Genomic DNA, 24,943 nt, shown 5'->3' on the forward strand with positions numbered 1-24,943 from the left:
ATGATAGTATTTTTATGTGATTAGCTTATAATTTAATGTATGCATAGCCATGTATAATAATAATAATAATAATAATAATATATTGTCTATCTTAATATTATATTATGACAAAGCTATAGTATTAAACATAGTGGGGACTGGAAAATAAGCTCTTGGGGCTGTTTAAAGGAAAAGCCTGGTGGAAATTGTGATGATACAATTACAACAAGCATTTTTAGACAAAGACTAGGAAGGACGTCTTGTAGAGATAAGGATGCCTTTTTCTTCAAAGGTGGAATGATGCCAGATGGCTGAAAGGGCAATAAAAGAAAAGTAAATACACAAAACGATATTCATAAGCATTTTTTTCTGCTTAATTAGTATAGGCAAAGTGGGGAACAGTTTTGACAGTTTCATGAAGTCATGCATTCCAATTTCATAAGCTGATAGGGTCCATGCCACATAATACTAGAGCAAGATAAATATGTTACAGTGAACAGGACACTTACGGACAAGTTGGAGTTAAGCATCAGGGCAGAGAGATTGAACCTTGTGAAATCTGGTGTTTAGTACACACAGTTGGCACTAAATAATTCAACAGTAGTGGAACCAAATAAATAAAGGAAGTATCTACAATAAAAGGCAGCACAGACTGTGAAAGCAAACTAATGGAATAAAATGTGCAGTTTTGAACATATATAATGAAGGCGAGCCCACAAAAATCCAGGCAAGAATTTTATTTATAAACCGCTCCGAGAGACTTGAAAAGATACGAAAGGAGAGCTCTTTCCCTTGAAGCCCTTTGTGATTTTGTGCAATGAATACACATGTGTTAGTCATTTGTTGTGCTGAGTCCGCTTGTGTCCCCTGGAGAATATACTTTTCTGGTAGGAATAACATGTTTCTGAGCACTGAAATGCCAATATATTGTACCTAGTGAAATTCCATATAGCTTTCAGGATTATGCAGTTACAATTGCCAGGAGGAAGGGGCTACATGAATTTTGTAGACATTTATTTTATGATGTGAAGCAATTAGCAATGTGAAGCAAAAACCCTTCAGTGTCAAGTTCTCCTATATTAGTGATTCCCAAACTGTACACCGGGGTGGACTTGTATGCTGAGAGAGGGGATACAGTGTACCTTGATAAATCGAGTCATTGTGATGGATGTTTCCACAACTCCAGCCCCCTGCACACATTGACAAACTGAAGGGATCCATGCATTGAAAGGACATTAGAGCTGCACTGTTGGCCCTGCTCCAAATGTTACCCAGTTTCCTTGACCTCACTCCTGACATTTGCATACTGAGTGTGGGCATCTGCAATGGGCAGTACTATTTTTCTAGAAAAAGAGGTGCCGGAACTCACCTTGTTCTCTTATAATGGCAATGGCGCACAACCTCAGAGGTGCCAGAACTGAGTTCCAGCAAGTTGCAGCTGAAAAAAAGCTATGGCGACAGGGGAGACTACATGTGTAGACGTCAATGGAGGTGGAATCTCATGTGACCAGGTTTCCAGCTCTTAATGAAGGCCTGTGTACATGGGCTTCCCCGCTGCAGCCATTCATGTTCAATGCATGGATGTCAGGGGAGAAGCCAGGTTAGCATGTGGCATCTGGGGTGAGGCCAGCAGCATGGAAAGCCCTTCAGATGATTAGTGTGGAAGGCTTCTGTGTCCGTCAGAATGAGGAGACTCCAAACAGCACTGATGCTACCCTGAAAACCGCCTGCGGGAGTGTAATTTTCCCGAAGAAGGGACTAAGGAAACACTGGGGTTCCCTGATATAGCCTTTATTACAGCTGACAGGTACAAGGTAATTCCAGAAGTATTAATCATGGTCCCTTCCATGTGTGGAAAATTGCAGTCAAATACTGTATAAGTAGCAAGTTTGGGGCTAGTTAATGTATTCCTAGGTTTGGTTAGGTCATACCCCCTTACCTCCCGTGAAGAAAAAAGTGAAACTTCCTTTGTTCATTCTATTCCACCATGTGAAGCTGACCCATGCATCACGTCTGGGCATGATTGTTTCAGCCCATACTGCATGCTCAGAAACATTTTTCTGTATTTTGTAACCCAAGAATTTCCTACCTGTGTTTTTCTTGCTGCTGTACTGTATAACACATGAATGTGGCGTTTAGAGTGTGTGAGTAAAGCATTCAAATCTACTAATGGTGTGATCTGCAAGAGGGATAGAGAGGGGAAGCACTATAAGTGGACTAAATGGGATATTAAAAAGTTTAATAGCCTATTGCTCCCATGCTTCACTGTGCTGAATGATTCTGTGTTGTCAAATTTTGCTGGGGGCTCTCTCTTACTGGAAAGTGTGGTTACACCCAAACTTTGAATCTAGGGGTCCAGCCCTCACTCAGATTTTAAAAATGGCTATGAGTAGAAAGACTATCTGATCTCCCCCTGCTTGGCCATCTTGTCAACTTTTGAAAAAGCTGAGTTTCACTGCTTTGCACTACTGCTTCCTGTGTTAAAGTACACAGTATTTTTTTTAAGGATAAGATAGGTTTTTTCCCTTCCCCACCACCCCCAGGCAGATAAGGTATCACCCCAGCCGTGATAAAAATAATGGATATTCCACTATTGTTGCTGGAGAAGTATTCTGCAAAGAATAAAATGTACTTGGGACATGTTTTGCTTAATTGCATTTAAAAGTCCTAATAAATGCATCAATAAATACAAATACACAAGTATTTTTTTTTCCACTTGAAATTGCTGAAGAGAAGAGTATTGCAGAAAAGAAAGTACCCAGAATGTGGAGCCCAGCATGGAACCCACAGCAGAGTGGCTCATGAGTGATCTGAAGAGTGCTGAGAAAGTCTAAAAAGAACCAGAGTGCTGTGATTGAAAGGAAACCAGCAGCTTATTCTATGTTGTGTCCTTATGAAGAGCAGTTCATAGATTTTTTTAAAGTTAGACCATACCTGAGTTCAACAGCAATTTTACCATTTTAATGTAGCAGTGTCAGTGTTACTCAGACATGCCTGGAACTTGTTGCAGATTGCTCATTATATATTGGATTTTGCACCAATTAAAGGGTCGGTATAGAATTTGAAATGCAATCCATTGCAAAGGATATCATCACAGCAAAGGGGAAGGAGACTAAGGCTGCACTTTTATCTGTACTTATTCTGGGAGTGAGTCCCATTGAACTCAATGGTCTGAATAGATATGTATTGGATATAATATAAACTTAAGAAGGGGGTGGGGCGACATCAAAAACTAAAATAATGTAGAAATGGTTAAAGCCACATGAAAGGCTGGGAATTTAGTCAGAGAAAAGGGTTTAAGATGATGACTGATAAAGCACATACCTTTTGAGAATATGTAAAGGGAAAGTAAGCACCCAAAAGAGGAGAATAATATAGCCAAAGATAAGTAAAAAAAATAAAAATCATTTATTTCAGTGGAATAGATAGGTGTGCATTTGTAGCTACAATTCTATGCACATTTACAGTGGAAGGTACTCCTATGTAAACATGCATTACTCTGTAAGTTTTCTCCACTGGAACTTGATAGTGTCCAGCTTTATCATACCTGTGGCTATTATTTATCCAACTGATAACAAATTGACTGCAAAAAGTGATCACTATTCTGCATACAGAACTTCAGAAAATGCATTAGTCCCATGAAAGAACAGAAAACTTGAGTACAATATTTTGTTTCACTTCCCCCTTTCCTGAACCTGAGCTTTATAGGGCATGTTTCCTTTGGAGGAAAAATATGGGAGATTTATAGAGGTTTTATACTAAAGTTTAACAAGCGAGTAGGAGAAAAAACAAACATACAACTGCAAGCATGAAGGCAAAACTAGTAAAAAACCAGCAGTGTGCAGCATCCCAAAAATCCAAACCCAAAACTGCATCTTTTCTTTGGTCTTTATGCATGTTCTACGAGCTTATACAAACTAATTTTTGCTACCTAAATTCTTGCAGGTGGACATTTCTCAAACTATGTTTCAAATGGCTATAGCAATGCATGGCTTTCTGTTTCAGTACTGATCCACACACACTAAATACAAATGTAGCCAGGTTCGTTCATAAGAAAAAACAACCTTAAAATCCAAAAACGTGGCAACATTTTGAGTTATGCTAAGCCTCTGGGTCCAAGGAGGATTTTTAAATGAGCAGACACACTACTACCTCTAAGAGCTTCATGCAAAGATGCATTTACTGCCCCTTGGACTCACTAGTGAATAGCATGGTTGGGCAACAGTGCTTATCTGACCTTTCAGCAACTGGGGGTTGGAGGCAGGTGGTGGGGAAGTCAACATGCAAACTTCGTAGATGATGATGACTCCCTTGCCCCCACCTAATCCCTCCAGCCAATGAAGGTGCTGCACTGAGTACCCATGTGGACAAAACAGGGTCTGACTAACCCCACCCTTGGTAATACAAGCCAGGTTGGCCTCCATATCCATGATTAAATCATGGATGACAGATGTCTTGTTGTGGCCTGCCCTGGCATTGAAAAGCACCACCACTAGCCTAGAGAATGGGTTGACAAGATGGGTTGACACCAAAGCCTTGGGGGATGCAGGAAGGACCAGGAAGAGACAATAATTTTAAGCATCTGCCCATCTTCTCACAAGGCTTATCAAACCTTCAGCATCATATCTCTCCCAGACTTGATCATTATAATACAGGTACCCTTCCCCTCTGCATTCACCCAGGCACATAATTTTAGTCACCACACATTATTCCTATCAATAAGGAAAGTGGAAGGCAGGGCAGGGGTAGTATTTGAGACAAATACCTGGTCTGGTCACAGCAGCCATGCTTAGTTGTCTGGAGCTATTTGCTCTGAATTCACCTGTACAGTGCATCTAGACTCTGGCACACTATTCTGGTTCCATGAGTGTTATCTTTTGAAGCCCACAGGAAATATTAGCAGAAGTAAAGAGGAAGGTAGATAATATGACACAGATTTTCCTATATTAGTTATACCAATGTTTAGCTATTCATGCAGTGTACGCAATGAGAGCCATAGATCTGTCTTGCTAAATGATAAAATTAAACAAGGATTGGTGTGAGTGATGGATTTAAAAGAAGAAATCATGATGTCAACTTCTGCTGGATTACCAAGCTTCCATAGATCAACAGAATGGTCTTTCTCATGGGTGAAAGGCAGTAGCAAAGCTGTATTTCTCTGTGTTCGTGATATTAAAGGAGGCTTAGACTTCCCTTGCTTTTGATATCTTTTCCCTCCACCCCCGTTTTCCCCATAAACTGCTGTACTTCATAAGATCACTGCTTGTGGTTTGGCTTTCTGGAGGTGCTTGCTTGAAATGAATGGATATAACTAGCACTTATCACAGTGTGGAACTTTTTTATGATAAGCTTTCTCTAATACAGCAGTGATGCCACAGCACCACTTCATCAGGGCACAGTTGGGGGAAGAGGAAAAGTAAAAACATTTAAGGGACCGGCATATGGACAACAAGTCAATTAGCAGGCATATAAGGAAGACAACTGCTGGTACTGAAATGCCTCAGATCTTATCGGGAAAGTAGTTAAGCAAACAGCCCATGGTGAATTAGTCTGCAATCTGATGCCTAATTTAACTCCAAGAACCTCCAACCTTACTGCACAAAAGGAAATTAACATGTTAGAAAATAAGGCTGAATTACTGCATAGATACAACACTAGATCTGCTTCTTGAACTGAAATATTCTACATTTAGGTTGGAAATTTTCAAGTTTAAGCCCATCAAAAAGAGTCCTAAAATTCAAATTTAATTTATTTGAGGAACAGACACTGACCTCCTGGTTACAATACACAGAACTGCATTTTTGTATGTTCATAAGAACTGACCATATTAACTTACTGTCAAACCAGTTTTATCAACTGTATTTTATTGTGAGAGAATGCAGTATGCATCTGCTGACATCAGTAAATATATGTATAGTTTACTGAGTAAGTAACCAGGAGATGCTCACCATTTTACTCCCTGCATAATAATAATAATAATAATAATAATAATAATAATAATAATGTTTTACATGCATTTTCCAAACAATTCTACATGGCCAGTCAAGTTAAAAAGGATTCTAATCTGAGTGCAAAGGATTCAGTAGCCTCATGACCTGTGACATAGCTTATTGATCTGTCTCAAACTCTATATACATGTAGGCCCCTAAGTTCTGACCTTGCATGTTCAGCTGAGCAGGACACTCTACCTACTGTGCTTTCAAAGTGCCAACAACTGACTTCAGGGACCCTGGGTTAAAGAACACATTGTCTGGATCTAGGTACAGTCACCCATAGCCTATGTCTAACTTCATGTGGGTGATTCCCTCTAAAGAACTTGGGATCTAGAATTATCTGATGGTTGCCTGACTAGGAGATTGCATTGGGGTCTAATGTTAGCTGGTTTGAGCTTTTCAAAAGGAGACTGGAATATTTTGCAAGAAGGACAGGCCTTCTGCTCGAATTACCTTTCCCTGTCATATGTATAATTTTCTTGTTACCCTCTCCCAAATTCTGCATGATTTGGCATGTCATATGAAGTAATAAAAGTATGCTTGCTTAAAAGAGGTCCTTTATGATGTTGTTGTTGTTTTAAAAACTTTTGATAAAACTCTCCGTAGTGAATTTTATATGAAACTTTAAGTGTCCAAGTTTATTTTTTTCTATATTTTATAGAGCCATCAAGATGTGCAGGACAGGTAGAATTTTGTAAGACATGTCAAGATTCCTGCTTTTCTGAAGTAAGCATTAATTACTAGTGGCAAAGTTTCAAATACTGTAATCATGTCTAGAGTGCTTGGCCTTAATCCTATTCTTTTACCAGAACCATCCACTATTGCTTGTGGAATATCATACAGTCTCTTACGCTCTTCCATGGTCTCTTTGCCTCCTCATTGTTCTCATTGCTCCACCAGGGAGCCACAGAGAAGCCATACAGAAATGAGTGGTGCATTAGCAAACCAACCAGTCAGGGACTTAGTATCTGTGTAAACTGCTTTGAGACTATAGTACAGTGGGCCACACTTTCAGAATAAAAATTTGCTCACATTGCACCAATTTTTTTTTTATTCATAAGAAATACACCGGAAAAGGAAAAGAGACAACAACTAGCGGTCCTTGATTTATAACATAGTGCACAACTACTTTATAGTATGATCATCTCAAAAGTATAAAACAATGCAGCTGCATAAGAGCACGAGTCATTCCCAAAATATAATTATAAACAAGACTATTACATGCAGTATGTAACTTAAGTATGCACACAAACTCATTGAGAGGTGTGAGCTTGCTTTTGTGGGCTAAACTCATTTATATTAGGTCTAATTTGAGACAAACAAACTCTCATTTTTTTCTCTCTTTTTCTGATCTTTCATATTTGTAAGAGTTGAAAATCCCTGTATGTTGTAGAGACGGATAGCCAATTCTCCTGAAGAGAGGGATGGATACTGTTTCTGGTTGTGTGTTTGTGTGTACACACATGCTATACTATACTACACTGGAATGTTTAAATATTTATTTGATTGCCCTTGAATCTCGAAGGGGTACCATTTGGCCTGTGATGCCTGTTCCCCGAAACCACGGCCACCCACCCCTCACATTACATCATATCAGGTGTGGGGCAGGTGCAGACATGTTTACAAAGCAATCACCAGGAGCTTTAAGTGAGATTCTGATAGGTTTTTTTTGTTGGTACAAGATGCTCCCCTATTATCTTGCTCCAGGAGGGGAAAAACAATTTCCACTGAAACTGTTGTTAAAATGGAGGAGGGAATACTGTACCCATTTTAGCAGCAGTTTTAAAGGACACTGTCAAAGGGAGGCTTGCAAAAGGGCTTTCAAAGAGCTTCACACTGCTCTCCCAACACTTATAAATTACAACCTTTTATTGTAATTATTTGCATGATTTACCCTCACCCCCCCACATATATGGTTTTAATTATTTCAGTGTTTGTTTTTTTAATGATCCCGCCTTGAGACATTCCCAGGGAAAAATATGGTATAAAACCAGAGGTTCAAAGAGCAGTGGGGGGCTCTTTGAAAGCCCATTTACAGAAAACCTCATGCTGCTCTTTGAGCCTCCTGTTTTGGGATGTTGCAAGAGCAGTATGTGGGTATTTGCATTAGGGTTTTCAAACCACTCCCTGCACTTTAAAGTCTCAGCAGTCGGAATTTCAAATTGCAGCATCATGTGACATCATACTGATGTCAGGTGATTGACAGGTTTGCAGTCACACCCACCTGTCAGATTTGGCCTGCCAGGGGTGGGGAGATAAGAACTAAGTTATGGTCTGGCTTATTGTTACATTCAAACAGACAAATCATTAAAGGTAAGACTTGGCTACTGCTTATGGTTTGTCTATGGTGAGACAAATCATGAGCCTTTGTTCAGCCATAATGCTAAGCCAAATCATGGCTCACACTAGCAAGGCAGCAGGACTATAGGAGGACAAAGCACCTGTGAGTACCTGCACCCCAGTTTGTCATACTTCACTATGGTTTTGTTTAGTAATCTATGTGAATTGGGCTTGCGATTCCTAGTCTCATTCCTATCCACATTTTATGTAAGGCTGGGAGCTTAGTGGTGTCTTCTATTAGGTCTTTGTTTTGACTTCCTGATTCTCTGACTTTTGGTAAATAAAGTTGTAGTTAGCAGTGCATTGCTTGAGATCCTAATGAATGTCATTAGCCCACTTTTATTTTTAGAATGAATAGAAGGAGAATTCCGGGGTCAGCGCCAGCGGCTAATGGCGGAGCTCCTCTAAGCGGAGGAACTAGCTCCGCGAAAACTGGGTCGCCCGCCACGGCGAAGGCGGGGACCCGTTAGAAATCTCAGGTGGAGGAAGCCTGGGAACGTGGGGGTTCGGCAGGGCACCTGGAGCGCCCCCCTACTCGCGGGGAATCCCTTTTAAGGGCTCCGGAGCGAAGTGGGGTGAGCGGCGCGGTGCTGCGGACTGACTGCTACTTTCACTGAGTGAAGCCGCACAGCCATTGCTGGGGAGTGCTGACTTTTTTCCTGTGGACATTTGAATCTAAAGTAACTACCTGTGAGTAAAGTGAAGAAATTGGACTTTTAATAAGTTGAATTCGGCTATGAACGGGGGAGGCGTAAAACAGGAAGTCCGCCTTCCTCTTTTTGTAAATAGTGGGAAGCAAGGAGGTTTAAACTAAAGCCTGAAAGACTGCTTTTGACATCTAAATCTTCAGTATAAAAATAGCGAACCCCCCCTTGGCTGCAGGGGAAAAGGGGGGGGGGATTCTTGGACATTATTTGCCTGCAGAAAAAGAGGGTAAAAGCTAACTTTTCACCACTCGGAACCTGGGAACGGCAGCCATTAAAATTGCTGCATCGTGGAGCTCCGCATTGACTGTGTACAGACTATTGGAATGTCAGTGAGTGAAACATTGTATCAATTATTTTCTCTTGGCTTAAAAGTTTCAACTACGTTTCTGTATTAAAGTTAAGGTTGGATACTAACTATACTGGCATAACTTGTTAGAGTAACTTTTAAAAGAAAAACAAAAAGAAAAGGATACTTTGGACTAATATAAGATAAACAACTACTTCCCTCTAGAGGAGGATTTTGAAACTGTTATAAGGAGTGGAATTTTCCAGTTTTAAAGATAAAACCCTGGGACTGTACCTGACCTTGAGGGCCTTGAGTGTTATGGCAGATGGGAAGGAAAAAATAGATTCATTACAAGAAAAGACAACTAGATCTGGCAGGACCTTTCGGAGAGCTTCTACATCTGGCCCTCCTGCTCCCTCTGCAGCTGTGTCAATGTATACTAAACCAAAAGGAGGAATGCCCTTGGAAGAAGATTGGGCTCTTGTTTTAAGTAAAATTAACAGCTCTTTGGAACAAATGAATAAAAAATTGGACCAAAATTCACAAAAATTGGACCAAAATACACAAAGTATAAAAGGTTTGGAACAAAAGGTTAATTCTAACACAGAAGCTATAGAGACATTAGTTAAGGAGTCTAACTTAACTAGACAGACTGCAGAGGAAGCCAAGGAAAAGATTGTTACTGTCGAAGCAAAGGTAGCACAATTGGAAACAGAGGTCCCAGATGTGTGGAAACAAGTACAAGATCAGAAGCAGATGCTCTCTATGTTTGAGCTCAAGGAGAAACAGACAAATTTGAGAATTCGGGGAGTACCTGAACTAGAAAAAGACTCCTTGATAGACTTTCTTACAGAGGAATTTGCAGCCTTTTGGAATCGGGACCTACAAAAAGAGGAGTTTAAAATTGTGAGAGCCTTTAGACTTGGAAGAGGAGGGAAGAAGGAGAAGAACAGAATAAGAGACTGCCTGATTACACTCCGATCGAAGGAAGAGAGGGATAAAATCTTGAGTTGGCATTACGAGGAGGCCTTGACAATACACCAATTTAGAGTGGAGATATTTAAAGATATTCCCAAATATCTTTTAGATTTGAGATTTAATTTCAGAGATTTGGTTGAACTGTTGAGAAGGAACAGAATCAACTTTCGGTGGGAATTTCCTCAAGGCCTATCCTTTAGCTTCAAAGGAAGAAAAATAAAGATAAGATCAATAGAGAAGATAAAACAAAGTTCCTGTACAACCACGAAGAAGACCTACAGAAGGGAATCGGAAAAGAGCCAACAACACCAGAAAGAGGGTCACCAGACAGGATTGGAGCAAAGAGTGCGGAAGAGAGCATCAACAAAAAAAGATACTTTGGATACCTTGGACATCTCATCATTGTCTTTTGGATTGGACCCCCCCTGATAAGGAGCCAATGCTACTACCAACAGAAGAGGAGCAAGATCTGGGGGCAGTTGGGGGAGTACCAAAGTAGTCACAGGATGGCGCTGCAGGCCCTGAGCTGGAATGTGCATGGCCTTAACATTTCGGAAAAAAGGCGACGAGTGTTTCATTTATTGAAAAAAGAGCAACTGGACTTGATTTGCCTACAAGAAACGCATGTGACAAGGTTACACAAAAAATTAGGCCAAGAATTTATTTCTTCGGACAAAGTTAAAAAAAGAGGAGTGGTTCTCTACGCAAAGGAGAGCCGATCACCTAAATTTATCTTTAAAGATGAACAAGGAAGACTTGTAGCAATTGAAATTCAATTACAAGGAGACAAGTTTTTGGTGATAGGTATCTATGCACCAAATGAAGGGAAATCGGAATTCTTCAAAAAGCTACATGAAATCTTGATGGACTATTTGGATTATAATATGATTTTGATGGGAGACATGAATGGTGTTGTATCTACGAATATGGATAAGGCGCAAAGACAAACAATCACCAAGGATGGAAGACTACCAAAAACATTTTTTGACATGACTGAAAATTTGGACTTAATTGACATTTGGAGAATGAAGAATCCTCTGGGAAGAGAGGGAACTTTCTTCTTGGAGGCAAAAATGACATGGACAAGAATTGACCAGATTTGGGTAACTAGAGGACTGGCTCCAAAGATCAGCAAGGCTGAAATTTGCCCCAAGACCAGCTCTGATCATAATGCTGTGAAGATGGAAATGAAATTAATGCCAACTGGTTCCTTCAGATGGAGGATGAATGACTCTTTGTTTAGGAATGATGAATTTATTAAAAAGGCCCCCAAAACATTGAAAGATTATTTTGAGATAAATATGAACACTACAGTGGAAAAAAGAGTAATCTGGGACGCAAGTAAAGCCGTAATGAGAGGTTTTTTGATACAACAGAATGCAATTAAGAAGAGAATGCAAAATGAGAAAAAAGACAAAATTTTGGAAAAAATAAAGGAAGGAGAGAAGAAACTGAGGGCGAAACCAAAGTCCCAGGAAATTTTAAAAGAAATAAAGCTTTATCAAGTACAATATATGAAAATGATGAATCAGGAAATAGAATGGAAGATTAAACTGATGAGACAAAAGACATTTGAATCGGCAAATAAGTGTGGGAAACTGCTGGCTTGGCAATTGAAAAAAGACAAAAATTAAATACTATTACGAATCTGGAAGTGGAAGGAAAGAATATACAGAATCCAGCTGAAATTAGAAGGTGCTTCCAGAGGTATTTCAAACAATTATATACACAATAAAAGCAGAATGAAATGGACATTGATAAATTCCTGGAAATAAATGGACTACAAAAAATTTCCCAAGAAAATAAATTAATGCTTGATTATAAAATAACGGATCAGGAAGTAGAAGGGGCCATTCAGAATATGCAATTAGGTAAATCTCCAGGACCGGATGGACTGACTTCTAGATACTACATAACTTTGAATGAATGGTTAATACAACCATTAAAGGAAGTCTGTAATGAAATATTGGAAGGCAAAAGGGCACCTGAGTCGTGGAAAGAAGCATACATTACACTTATACCAAAATTAGAGTCTGAAAAGATGCAACTTAAAAACTACCGTCCCATATCTCTGCTTAATGTGGATTATAAATTTTTTGCAGACATTTTGGCTAAAAGATTAAAAAAGGTGCTAGCAGAAGAAATTCATAAAGACCAAGCGGGCTTTCTCCCGGGCAGGCATTTGTCTGATAATACGAGGAATATAATTAATATTCTAGAAAAGCTACAAGTGAAGATTAACACTAAAGCAGTTCTGATTTTTGTGGACGCGGAGAAAGCCTTTGACAATATTTCTTGGAGTTTTATGAAGAAGAATTTATCGGGGATGGGGGTTGGTAAAAGTTTTGGAAATGGCATAGGTGCAATTTACTCAGAACAAAAGGCTAAATTAATTGTGAATAATGTAGTGACGGAAGAATTCAAGATTGAGAAAGGAACACGACAGGGCTGCCCAATCTCTCCATTGCTTTTTATTTCGGTCCTGGAGGTTCTGCTAAATATGATTAGAAGGGACCAATTGGTTAAAGGTATACAAGTGGGAGCTAAACAGTACAAACTGAAAGCATTTGCAGATGACTTAGTATTGACTTTACAGGAGCCAGAATCAAGTACGAAAAGAGTATTAGAATTGATTCAAGAATTTGGTCAGCTAGCAGGTTTTAAGCTGAATAAGATGAAAACAAAAGTTCTGGAGAAAAATCTGAATGTGATTGAGAGAGAGAAGTTTCAGAGGGAGACAGGTCTGACACTGGTTAAGAAAGTGAAATATTTAGGTGTTAATATGACTGCTAAGAATGTGAATTTATTTAAGGATAATTATGAAAAATGTTGGACTGAAGTGAAAAAAGACTTAGAAATATGGTCAAATTTGAAGCTATCGTTGCTAGGCCGAATTGCTGTGATAAAAATGAATGTATTGCCAAGAATGTTATTTCTGTTTCAATCACTGCAAATTTTGGACAAAATGGACTGTTTCAAGAAGTGGCAGAGAGATATTTCTAGATTTGTCTGGCAGGGCAAGAAGCCTCGTATAAAATTTAAGATTTTAACTGATGCTAAAGAAAGAGGTGGATTTGCCCTGCCAGACTTAAAACTTTACTATGAATCAGCTGCTTTTTGCTGGCTGAGAGAATGGATGCTTCTTGAAAATACGGATGTTTTGGATTTGGAAGGTTTTAATAATGTATTTGGTTGGCATGCATATTTGTGGTATGATAAGGTCAAAGCACACAAAGAGTTCAAAAACCATATTGTAAGAAAAGCACTGTTTAATGTCTGGATAAGATATAAGGATTTGTTAGAAAATAAAACCCCAAGATGGCTGTCACCTATGGAGGCAAAGGCCCAGAAAAAACTCAATATGGAGGCCAAATGGCCGAAGTATTGGGAAATTTTGGAACAAGAGGGTGACAGATTAAAATTACAGAGCTTTGAAAAATTAAAAAACAGAGTGCGAGATTGGCTCCATTATTATCAAATAATGGAGGCATATAATCAGGATAAAAAACTAGGTTTTCAGGTGGAAAAATCAAAGCTGGAAACAGAATTGTTAGACCCTAAAGTTAAGAATTTGTCAAGAATGTATAACTTGCTGTTGAAATGGAATACTCAGGATGAAATGGTGAAATCTGCTATGATTAAATGGGCACAGGATGTTGGACATAATATTATGATGGCTGACTGGGAACAGTTATGGACCACTGGCATGAAGTTTACGGCATGCAATGCCTTAAAAGAGAACTTAATGAAAATGATTTACAGGTGGTACATAACACCAGTCAAGCTTGCAAAAAATTATCATTTGCCCGATAATAAATGTTGGAAATGCAATGAAATTGAAGGTACATTCTTTCACCTTTGGTGGACATGCCCAAAGATTAAGGCATTCTGGGAGATGATCTATAATGAAATGAAAAAGGTATTTAAATATACCTTTTTAAAGAAACCAGAGGCCTTTTTCCTGGGCATGGTGGGCCAATTGGTGCCAAAGAAGGACAGAGTTTTTTCATGTATGCCACAACAGCAGCAAGAATACTCATCGCAAAGCACTGGAAGACACAAGACTTACCTACCAGGGAAGAATGGCAGATGAAACTGATGGATTACATGGAATTGGCGGAAATGACTGGCAGAATCCGAGACCAGGGAGAAGAGTCGGTGGAAGAAGATTGGAAAAAATTTAAAGTGTATTTACAGAAATATTCTAAAATTAATGAATGTTAGAAGTATGCTGGAAAGAAGCTATATGACTTTAGTAGAAATACTATAAAGAATTAAGTATGAATAGATTGACATTGGGTAAAGGCGTAAATTTAAGGCTAAATTGCGTTAAGATAAATTATGGAACTAAATTTGAGAAAGAGGGAAAGGACTTGCTGGAATAATTAATTGAACTAGAATACAAAAAAGGAGGTGTGAGGAAGCCGAGGAAATAAGCAAATGAAAAATAAGGATATGAAAATACGGGATCCCTTTTATTTTTGTTTGTTCTTTTTTGGGTTTTTTAAATATTTTTGTCTTTTTTCTTTTTTTCCCCTTTTTTGTATTGTTGATGTTTTGTATTACTGTATTCATTTTTGTGTTTGAGGTTTTGGAATTGTTTATTGCTTGTATTTTTCTTTTGTTTCTCTTTTCTTTTCATTGTAATGTTTAAACTTTAATAAATATCTTATAAAAAAAAATAGAATGAATAGGAAGTGTTCCTGTTGTAAGTGGGGGAACAATATGTGTCCTGACACAGTAATGTTAATGGGGATATCATATTTTTCGCTTAATTAGTCCATGTAATTGGACATAATTGATGTTAATTGAAATGATTACATGATGCAAAGAAAGAGAGTGAACTATATTTTAAGAGAGCATATTTGTTTAGATTCGTAATCCTCCAAAATTAATTTTAAGAACACCACTGTGATGGATTAGTTTAGTTTACTACCGAAAACTGAATAGGCCTAAGGCCATGTTCTCCTTTTTCTTTTCTTTTCTTTTCTTTTCTTTTCTTTTCTTTTCTTTTCTTTTCTTTTCTTTTTTCAAAAAAGTGCTTAGAACAGTGCAGTTTGACAGCTATATAATTGTTTGCAAGGTGCTGTGTACTGCTCACATTAATAAAAGAGCATTCTAACCCATCAACCTCTCATCACATTTTCTGGCCAAAGAAATTTGCATTGTTTGAAACTGAATTAATGAAAGGGTTTGCATCCTTCTGCTAGACAGTAAGGTGTGAGTTCTTTGGGTCCTTGGGGGATGGAGTTGGTGAGATGCCAATAAGTGCTGCCCTCTATTGCTCTCGCCTAGTCAAATTGCCTGCTAAGAAATTGCTCTTGGCTGAATGTAGTGCTTCCTGTAGAAAATATAAAGGGGGTGAGGAAGCCCCCATAACTTATTATTTGTTTCAGGAGAAACCAGGTAGTCTTCCATTTGTTCATTTACTTTGAACATATATGTGCTTCTTTTTCTGTAATAATGTTTTGAGACTGGAAATAGAGGAATTGTTTTGAAACTGGAAAGAGAGGAATTGTTCCTAGCAATTATAATGAGGATATCATTTTATGAATATCAGTTAAGCAATAATGTCTTATTATGTATCTTTTTGCATTCTGGAAGACTAGAGCTTCCACAAGTCTCAAACAGTGTACCATATCAAATGGCCCACTATTCCTGTGGACGTGACTTGGTTTTGTAGTGATCTTACCATGACAACAGCCTTACATTTTTGCCTTCAATCACCAGATCACCCAAATCGTGAAGAGTGCAGTACACTGTGTGACTTTTCACTTGTGCACAGATCAGTACATCCTGTGCCAGTCCCAGGGGTGCCACGGAGACCATGAGCAAGTGATATATCAGGAATTTGGGCACCTTCAGCACCAGCCTCAAGTCAGAGAGTAAACCACATGCATAGCACCTGAAATTAGAAATACACAAACAAGACCAGACCATATATTTTGCTGAGTAAAACACATTACAAAGCCAGTCTTGGTGAATCATGGAAACTCTAGTTCCCTGATATTCACCCTGAAGTTGTTACTAGAACAAGTATCTGGTCATAACAAGCTGGGCCAGTAAAAGTCCACTCATCTCATTTGATCAGGTCTCAGTAGTTCATGGCAGGTTGGCTTTTTCTTCAAGAACACATGTGTTGTGGATGTGAAAGCCCATCCTAAGAAAAATCTTAGGATGCATGCTTATTCTCTTGAAGTTTGCAGTAAGAGAAGCATTATATAAGGGGTGATGGCTTTTGTAATTCTGGGACTGAGGGACGCGGGTGGCGCTGTGGGTTAAACCATAGAGCCTAGGACTTGCCGATCAGAAGGTCGGCGGTTCAGATCCCCGCGACGGGGTGAGCTCCTGTTGCTCGGTCCCTGCTCCTGCCCACCTAGCAGTTTGAAAGCACGTCAAAGTGCAAGTAGATAAGTGGGTACCGCTCCGGCAGGAAGATAAACGGCATTTCCGTGCGCTGCTCTGGTTCGCCAGAAGCGGCTTAGCCATGCTGGCCACATGACCCGGAAGCTGTACGCCGGCTCCCTCGGCCAGTAAAGCGAGATGAGCGCCACAACCCCAGAGTCAGCCATGACTGGACCTAATGGTCAGGGGTCCCTTTACCTGGAAAATCAGGAGACTTGGAGGGTATGATTTTAGCATATAATAAACAACCGTGATGTGCCAACTCTGTGCTGAGGCTGCGTTAGTCTCTTTAATTGGCATTCAGAAATATAGCTGGCTTTTATGTACATCTTAAAATTGAGCAGAGACCATACTGCTTTTATGACAAGTAAAAAGCTCATAAAAACTAATGTTTTGCTTTCTTTGATGAGTATTGCAGACAGAATTATTTTTTCGTTTGCTTTCTATATCAGGGGTGAGATTAGGGTGTCTGGTTTGCATTCTTGTTTATCTTCTTGCCTCTTAAAGCATTTTTCATATTCCCTGTGAAAAAGCCTATTGGAGAAGAAAATATAGTGTAGAACTGTAATAAATAAATAATTAAACAGAGATGAACTATATGCAATAATACAACATTTATTTCCAGGATGGTGAAATAGGTATACCAAGAACATATTGGAGACTGACTTTTAGTAAGGCATTGCAAGATTGCAGTATTTAAATTAATGTATTAAATATCAGGCTTGCAAGACCATTGGCTGGGAAAGAAATTGCTGAATGTGTTTATTTCTTTAATTGTTTGTGTTATATCCACAATAATAATAGAAAACATTCTGAAAAAGTTAAAACGTTCTAAAAATCGTTACATTTGAAAACATAATTTCCTCCATTGATCTCAGGTTTTCCAGGAACAGTATCCCACCAAACGCTTTCAAATTCCTCCCAAAAATAATAATAATGTAAGAGACTGACATACTTCACTCTTGACCTCTGCAAGTCTTCTACAAAGTTCTGGTGAAAATTGTTGCCTGTTATTGGAGATGACTTGGCTGGGGCTCTCAGAGCATGAAAAATAGCTTTCATTTTATTGAGCGCTTATTTCCAATGATCAACTTCAGTGAATTTAGGGAAATAGTCTATCATCAGAAGATAAGGGGTCTTCTCCAGATAAGATGGGTCATTCCCAATTTTCTGCCAAGTCAGTTTAGGAGGACAGCAGTCTTAAGAGGTACTGGCAGATTTGCCTGCCTTCTGGCACCTACGTTAAAATCTCCACCCCCCCCCTCTTTTTATTGCATGATGATGTGCCAACCTGTGGGCATTCTCTTGCATCTCAGATGGACATGGTTCCTTTAGGCCCTGTTCCAAATGATGTCTGAGAGCCTGTTTGTCTGGCTTTGCAATTTGCATATGGTATTCAGAGTGATCACTTTCTACCCTCTGTAGTGGAAGTTTCCTGTTTAAATTCATTCTGGATCAGTGATTGTTGTGCTGTTATGTATGAGGTATGAGGGAACTTAATGTTTTTCCTATGATGCAACATCCAAATTTACTTCAAACTTTGGTTTAAGTGAATTCTGGTAAAAACTTGGGAACAAGCAAAAAGCACCTTACAGTTTTTTCAAGAACTTTTTTCGGCTTCTCTCAAATCCACTCAGATTTTTCACCTTTGAAATAATTTTCTTCTTTAGATATTGATGTAATCAAAATCCAGTGGTACCCTCGGGATACATGGAAACCATGACTGAGAAATTTCATTAACCTTATGGAAACCTTTTATTTTTTTACCTTTTATCAAAATTCCTTAAATAGCTTGCCTAGAGAGGAATGCCCAAGTTGACTTTAAATTTTGATATCTGTAAAAAAGAATGGATGGTGTGAGCTGTAAAAGTGGGAAATATATGCTCAGTTCTTCCTTAGGTCTTGCCATAGGCCTTAAAAGTCAAGGTATCTGAGCACTCCTAGTAATGGGCTAGTTCAGCCACAATGAAAAATAATGGTTTCCTGCTATGTGAATGACCATGATGAGTCTTGGGCTTGCATGTTCAGAAGCTTTCAGTTGGTTAACAAAAATAAGCTACAAACAAACAGTTCTCTGTGACATTTGAATTGGTAAACAGTGGTTTGTTTAAACTATGGTAAGAAAAAGGATGGATCAGGCCAGAGTTTCAGATCCTTACTTGTAAAAGGTTTATTAAATGATGGGTGCCATCAGTGACTCCTGCCCCTTGCCAAGGAACAACTGAGAGCCCATCTTAAGGCATCAGAGCTGGAAGTTTCCCACTGCTGATTTACTGTTATGCTGAATTAGACCAGGTCTCAGTGATAAAATGATTGCTGTTATCTAGTTGCCAAGTACATGAAGCACAAGGAACTCCACAAAAACTATTGACATTTCCTTATTCAGAAATAAGCTAATGTGAAAAATAATTGCATGTTTCCGATTGTTGACAGTGCAAGATCATTTGACACTTCTGATAAAATAGGATACAATGCACGTTTCTTCAGAGTATGCAGTTTGCAAAAGACCAATAAAACAGGCATATCTGTCAGTTTAATCAATATAATGTGCCACATGAAAAATGCTTTCCAATCTCATTTTAGTCTGAAATTTATCTGTGGGGATCAGAGAGCACATTGGCAAATTTTCAGCATTCAACAAGCAGTTCAATGAGCAGTTTGTAAGTGTTCTGTCAGGGTAAAACAACTTAATGTGACAGGTTCCTGGTGACTTGTATCATAATGTTCTCCTTAAAAAGTTTATAATAGTACTTAATTTGGGATAAAGTGACAATACAATCTGTGGATTTATCTTGTTGGGGAAAAGCAAGAGGAAATGGTATTCTATTCTGAGCCAACATTTTCAGAGTACATAATATCATGCGTTATAGATAATGTTATACCACAAGGGTTTCACCCAGACGTGTCCCTCCACTGATGGAAGACTCATTGATCCAGTGGAGCCTTCTGTTAGTGGAAAGCAGGAAGGCAATTTTCTCTGATTCTAGATTTCTATAGCCCACTGCAGCCGTCCCAAATTCATATTCAGTATTCATGAATAAACCTACACAGTCCATTCAAACAGCCTTTAAAATTTGAAGGGAGGTGATTATGGGGTGGGGAGAGCTAGGTCGTTTGGAGTATATGAGGACTTGTAGGGGGACGCAGGTGGCACTGTGGGTTAAACCACAGAGCCTAGGACTTGCCGATCAGAAGGTCAGTGGTTCGAATCCCCGCGACGGGGTGAGCTCCCGTTGCTCGGACTCTGCTCCTGCCAACCTAGCAGTTCGAAAGCACGTCAAAGTGCAAGTAGATAAATAGGTACTGCTCCGGCAGGAAGGTAAACAGTGTTTCCGTGCGCTGCTCTGGTTCGCCAGAAGCAGCTTAGTCATGCTGGCCACATGACCCGGAAGCTGTACACCAGCTCCCTCAGCCAATTAAGCGAGATGAGCGCTGCAAGTCCAGAGTTGGCCACGACTGGACCTAATGGTCAGGGGTCCCTTTACCTTTACCTTTACCTTTAGGGTGGGGAGTTGCATAGTGTCGCTATTTAAATGGGATTTACAACCCCCCCATGCATCAGTGCAAACAATTTTACTGTTTTCTGGACCCAAGCAATGGAATGTTATTTGTTTCTTCGTAAATAATGTGCATAGATAAAATGCCAGTCCTCCACGTTGCGTTATATGTTTGCATAACTAGGAAATATAACCCATATTTGAGCCATGCAGATGAAGAGGTGGAGCTATACAGGTAAGAGCAAGAGCCATGGTTGCCAGGACTGTACTTTGTTTCAGCCAGCAACACCTGCTCAGGGATGGGCCACACCCAGGTCAGACACAGCTGAGAGCTGGTTCCAGGGGAGCCAAATCCATAAAGGGTATTGTGAGCGGAGTCAAGTCAGGCCAGGGTCAGATTCCAGAAAGGGAGGTCACCAGGAAGAAGTCTGCTGGGCACATGAAGTGGAAAGTCAGGTCTTAGATAAGTAGAACAAAGAAACGCTTAGCACCATCGTTCGTCTGGAAGTCTGACTAGTTAAACTTGAACGCTGCTTCTCCAACTAGCAAACTCTGACTGAATCTTCTAAGTAGAGATTTGGCTTCCTTCAGGCTATTCACTTTTGCTTTTGTCTCCACAAAGAAATAAGTGTCCACCTTTAAAGGGAACCTGCTTGCTTTAGGAGTCTTTGATGATGGGATGTAGAAGTGGTTGGAGCATGAATGTGGCTTCAGAGCTGGAGTTCTTGGATAGTAGTTGTATCTCTTTAGGCTGAAGATGTTGATTATCCTTTCTGATGATGGGAGTTCGGAGGTGGTAGGGACATTGAGGACTGTTTCCAAAGCCCAGTTTGGTTTGAGAGATTGTCTCTGCCTGCTGTCTGTGAGGACATAATCAGAGCCCTGTGGAATGCAGGTGAGCATCTATCCCAGTGGCATCATACAACTTAATATTATTCCAAATTCACTTGCATTGGAAAGTAAAGTGCATCGTTGCAACAAGGGAAAAACCTGCCTCCTTTTCCCCACATATGGTGACCTTGTCTTTTTACTGTCGGGCATTGAGATGCAACGTGTCTCTCTGGGAAAAACATAAGAAACACTGCACTGCTCTCAAAATGTAAAGAAGAAGCATTCTTAAGAAAAACTATATGTAAAATAATTATATCTAACGTAACATGTAATATCATTCCCAACTTATGCTTCAAATGGGTAGAGATGTGTTGTGAAAAATATACATAATGTATAGAAAGAAAGCATGCAGAGTTCAAAATATTTTAAAACAATGAAGATTTGAAAAATACAATTGCATTTTGACTATAGAGAATTTTTCAGTCCCTTGAAAAACAGCTATCTCATTTGCTAAAAAAATAGCTTTTTATGGCACATATATTTCAAGGGTGGTTTTTACATCTATGAGTTAATGAAGGTTGAGATGTGATTTCTGCTTAAAGAAATAATATTAAATTACTCGAACAGATTTCAAGATTTGATTTTGTTCTTCTACCTATCAAATGAAATTAAATCTTTATGATGGAGTTACATCCAATCATTAACCAAGTATCTCTCTTCTGTTTTAAAACTGTAATTACATTTCTTGAAAATTATAATGGTTTGATACGAAATTAATTTAAACCCATTAGTTTAACATCTGTAAACATTTCCATTATAAATTCTCAAAACGCCACATATTGTTCTTGCCTGAAGATGGTTTCCATATTCCCAGTGTATCAAATATGAGCTGCTTAATTTGCATACTATTGATGCAAATTGAGGACATTAATTTATTCCTGTGGAAAGGCATCTCACGTCAGGAAAGAGTGGCTTTTCTCATTTGTCTATTTATATATTAATACTTACACATACATACACTGCCTACTCCTTGTTTCTTCTTTGAGAGATCAGCAGAGACATGGCAGAGTTTTATGCTCGCTTGTCCCCATTTCTCGTATTTTAAAATTACATGGCTCTGTATGGAAGTAGAACTCATTGGTTTTCCCTCAGATCTTGAATCTTGCTGGATGTGTGCTAAAATCCAGTCATCTTGCATTAAATTGTGAAGTTTTTTCTTGGTTAGGAGGCATACTTCTTTGGTAACGTTTGAATTTGATAGAACTCAAGGGAGGGCCCAGCTAGTGGTTATTTTGCACTCTGCTTCACCTCTGCTCAATAAAGATATCTAGTAAACACAGTACAAATATAAAAATGATATGTATCCCACGGTCAGGATAGTTTATATTTGCTACCAGGTATGAGTGTTGCAAAGTATATCCCTACTGCCTGCAACGAAGCTGGTTTTCTGACCCAGGCTATCTCTCATGTCCTGAGCCACATAAACCTGGCACTTAGCTTTAGAGTAAATCAAGCAGGTCAAAATATTCGCTAATGCAAATAATATGCCCAAGAATGGGATTTATGATGTGTTACTAATTCCATTTAGAGATTATGTGACCTGAGCAGAGAGAAGACGAAGGCTGCTTAACGTTAATGTATTTGTTGAAACAAACAAATAAATAAAAGGTTCAGGGTCAGTTCACTCTCTCCTAAGTAAACGGTGAAAGCACTGTGCTGGAACGCTATGGGAATTAGCAAGGAATGGGGTGTGCTACCAAAAAAACTCACATCCTCCCCAAACACCCCAAAAAGTACTGGATAAAATTAGACCTTTAGGAGGGAAGCATATTGCAATAGTGGAAAGGATAAAGGGAAGAAAGAGCCATCTAGGCAACTAGATTTGTAGGCCAGTTGATTTGTTGCTATTCATATTAATTTGTGGGCATTTATTCCCATTAGGCCTGGGACGCGAGTGGCGCTGTGGGTTAAACCACAGAGCCAAGGACTTGCCGATCAGAAGGTTGGCGGTTCAAATCCCTGAGACGGGGTGAGCTCCCGTTGCTCGGTCCCTGCTCCTGCCAACCTAGCAGTTCAAAAGCACCTCAAAGTGCAAGTAGATAAATAGGTACCACAATGGCGGGAAGGTAAACGGCGTTTCCGTGCGCTGCTCTGGTTCGCCAGAAGTGGCTTAGTCATGCTGGCCACATGACCCGGAAGCTGTACGCCGGCTCCCTTGGCCAATAAAGCGAGATTAGTGCCGCAACCCCAGAGTCAGCCACGACTGAACCTAATGGTCAGGGGTCCCTTTACCTTTATTCCCGTCAGACTACAGATGATACCTTAGCGGTTGTGTGTCCAAATGAAAAAAATCAACTATAGGTTAGATTTTTACAAATTATCTCAGGGTTGATGTTTGGTATTGGTAATATGTTGTTATAAGTTTGGTTGTTGTACTGATACTCTTTTTTGTTAGTTAATTATGGAATGTTCATTTTTCTTGGTAGGAAAACATAATGGAAGTTATAAGAAATCAAGAGTTTTTATTGTTGCCGGCAGAGGAACTCCATAAGCTTCTTGCAAGTGATGATGTGAATGTTCCCGATGAAGAGACCATTTTCAATGCCTTAATGAAGTGGGTTAAGTATGACATGCAAAGGAGGTGTAATGACCTGAGTATGTTACTTGCCTACATCCGATTACCACTTCTTCCACCACAGGTAAATTGTTCTTCTTCTTAATAAAAGCTGTATTTTTTAAAGGCATAATATTTTTTGCTTTCATAAATAGAGAGTTTTGAAGCATGCATCTTGCTCAGTGATTTGAAGTTATGTTTTAGTCTTGTCATATTTATAAAGTCTCGGCCAGTGGCTTACCAGTTTTCTTCTGTAGACCGGGGTAGCCTGTCAAACAAGAACGTGCCACTGCCTGCCCACTACCACCCTTGAGTCCTTCCATTTCTGTCATTGCCACTTGTCTTCCGCCATGGGGTGGGGAGATGAGTGGCAACACTGCAGTTGGGAATGACCCAGCTCACGCTGAACTTGGCAAGATCCAAGACGCTCCTCAAAACATGCAATTTCTCTTCCTCCACCTGTGGATGAAGAGGCACAGTAAGGAGGAAACAGGGTGTGGGGCATGACAGCCCCAGAGATGGGGGAAATGAGCAGCTTCTATAGTTGACTAATTCTTTGCATCAGGCCCTCTTGTATTTGGAGTATTAATGACAGAAGTAGTGGTAGTGGCCTTTAAGTCATCTGAAGAATGTGTTGGTAGTAGTTTCTTATGCAGCTCATTGAGAATCAGCTGTATAAAGATTAGAAGAAAATTATCTTTGCTATAAGACGACTGAGCTGTTGTGACTGGTCTCCCTCTCTGCCATCATTAATAAAGTTGGCACTTAATTTTGCTTAAAATGAAATTTCAATAAGAATTTGGATGTTCTCCTAGGACAAAATATTTGAGGAAGTTTAAAGGAAGCAGAAAGTGTTTCAGGTTGATAGACAGACATGGATTGGCTCTGCTGTACCAAACTCCCCACACCTTACATTTTCCCCTCAGTAAGCACCAGTGGTGTGATGTGTTTGGAAGACAGGAGAGCAGCGTTGTCCTACCTGTGCACAGGCTGATAATGTGGGTTGACCAAAGATCCAACTAATCTAACATCCTGTTCCCCAGAATTACCAGACATATTCCTGTGGGAAGCCCCAAAGCATGTCATGAAGACAAACCCCCTCTCTTACTTTAGGTCCCCATGGATGGCTATTGAGGCATCCTGCCCCAATTGCAGAACGTTTTACTTAACTTTGATGTCTACTAGCCATACATAGCTGTCTTCTCCATGAATTTGTCTAATCGCCTTTTAAAAATCCATCAGTTTGCAGCCCTAGTAGTTAATTAACTATGGGGCTGGTAGTTTAACTATGTGCTGCATGAATAGATACTTCC

The 24,943-nt window shown here is 39.5% G+C and overlaps 1 protein-coding gene across 5 annotated transcripts in view; it reads left to right on the forward strand.

Annotated features, from left to right (window-relative positions):
• KLHL1 (kelch like family member 1) overlaps positions 1-24,943 on the forward strand; it is a 130,126-nt gene that overhangs the window by 43,119 nt on the left and 62,064 nt on the right. For all 5 annotated transcript variants that reach the window (XM_081003048.1, XM_081003046.1, XM_081003044.1 and 2 more), the window contains exon 5: positions 23,503-23,715. In XM_081003048.1, the coding sequence (XP_080859174.1) occupies positions 23,503-23,715 (213 nt within the window). The remainder of the gene's footprint in view (positions 1-23,502; positions 23,716-24,943) is intronic.

Source organism: Podarcis pityusensis, assembly GCF_964106645.2.
Source record: "Podarcis pityusensis genome assembly, chromosome: 4".
Lineage (NCBI taxonomy): Eukaryota > Metazoa > Chordata > Lepidosauria > Squamata > Lacertidae > Podarcis > Podarcis pityusensis.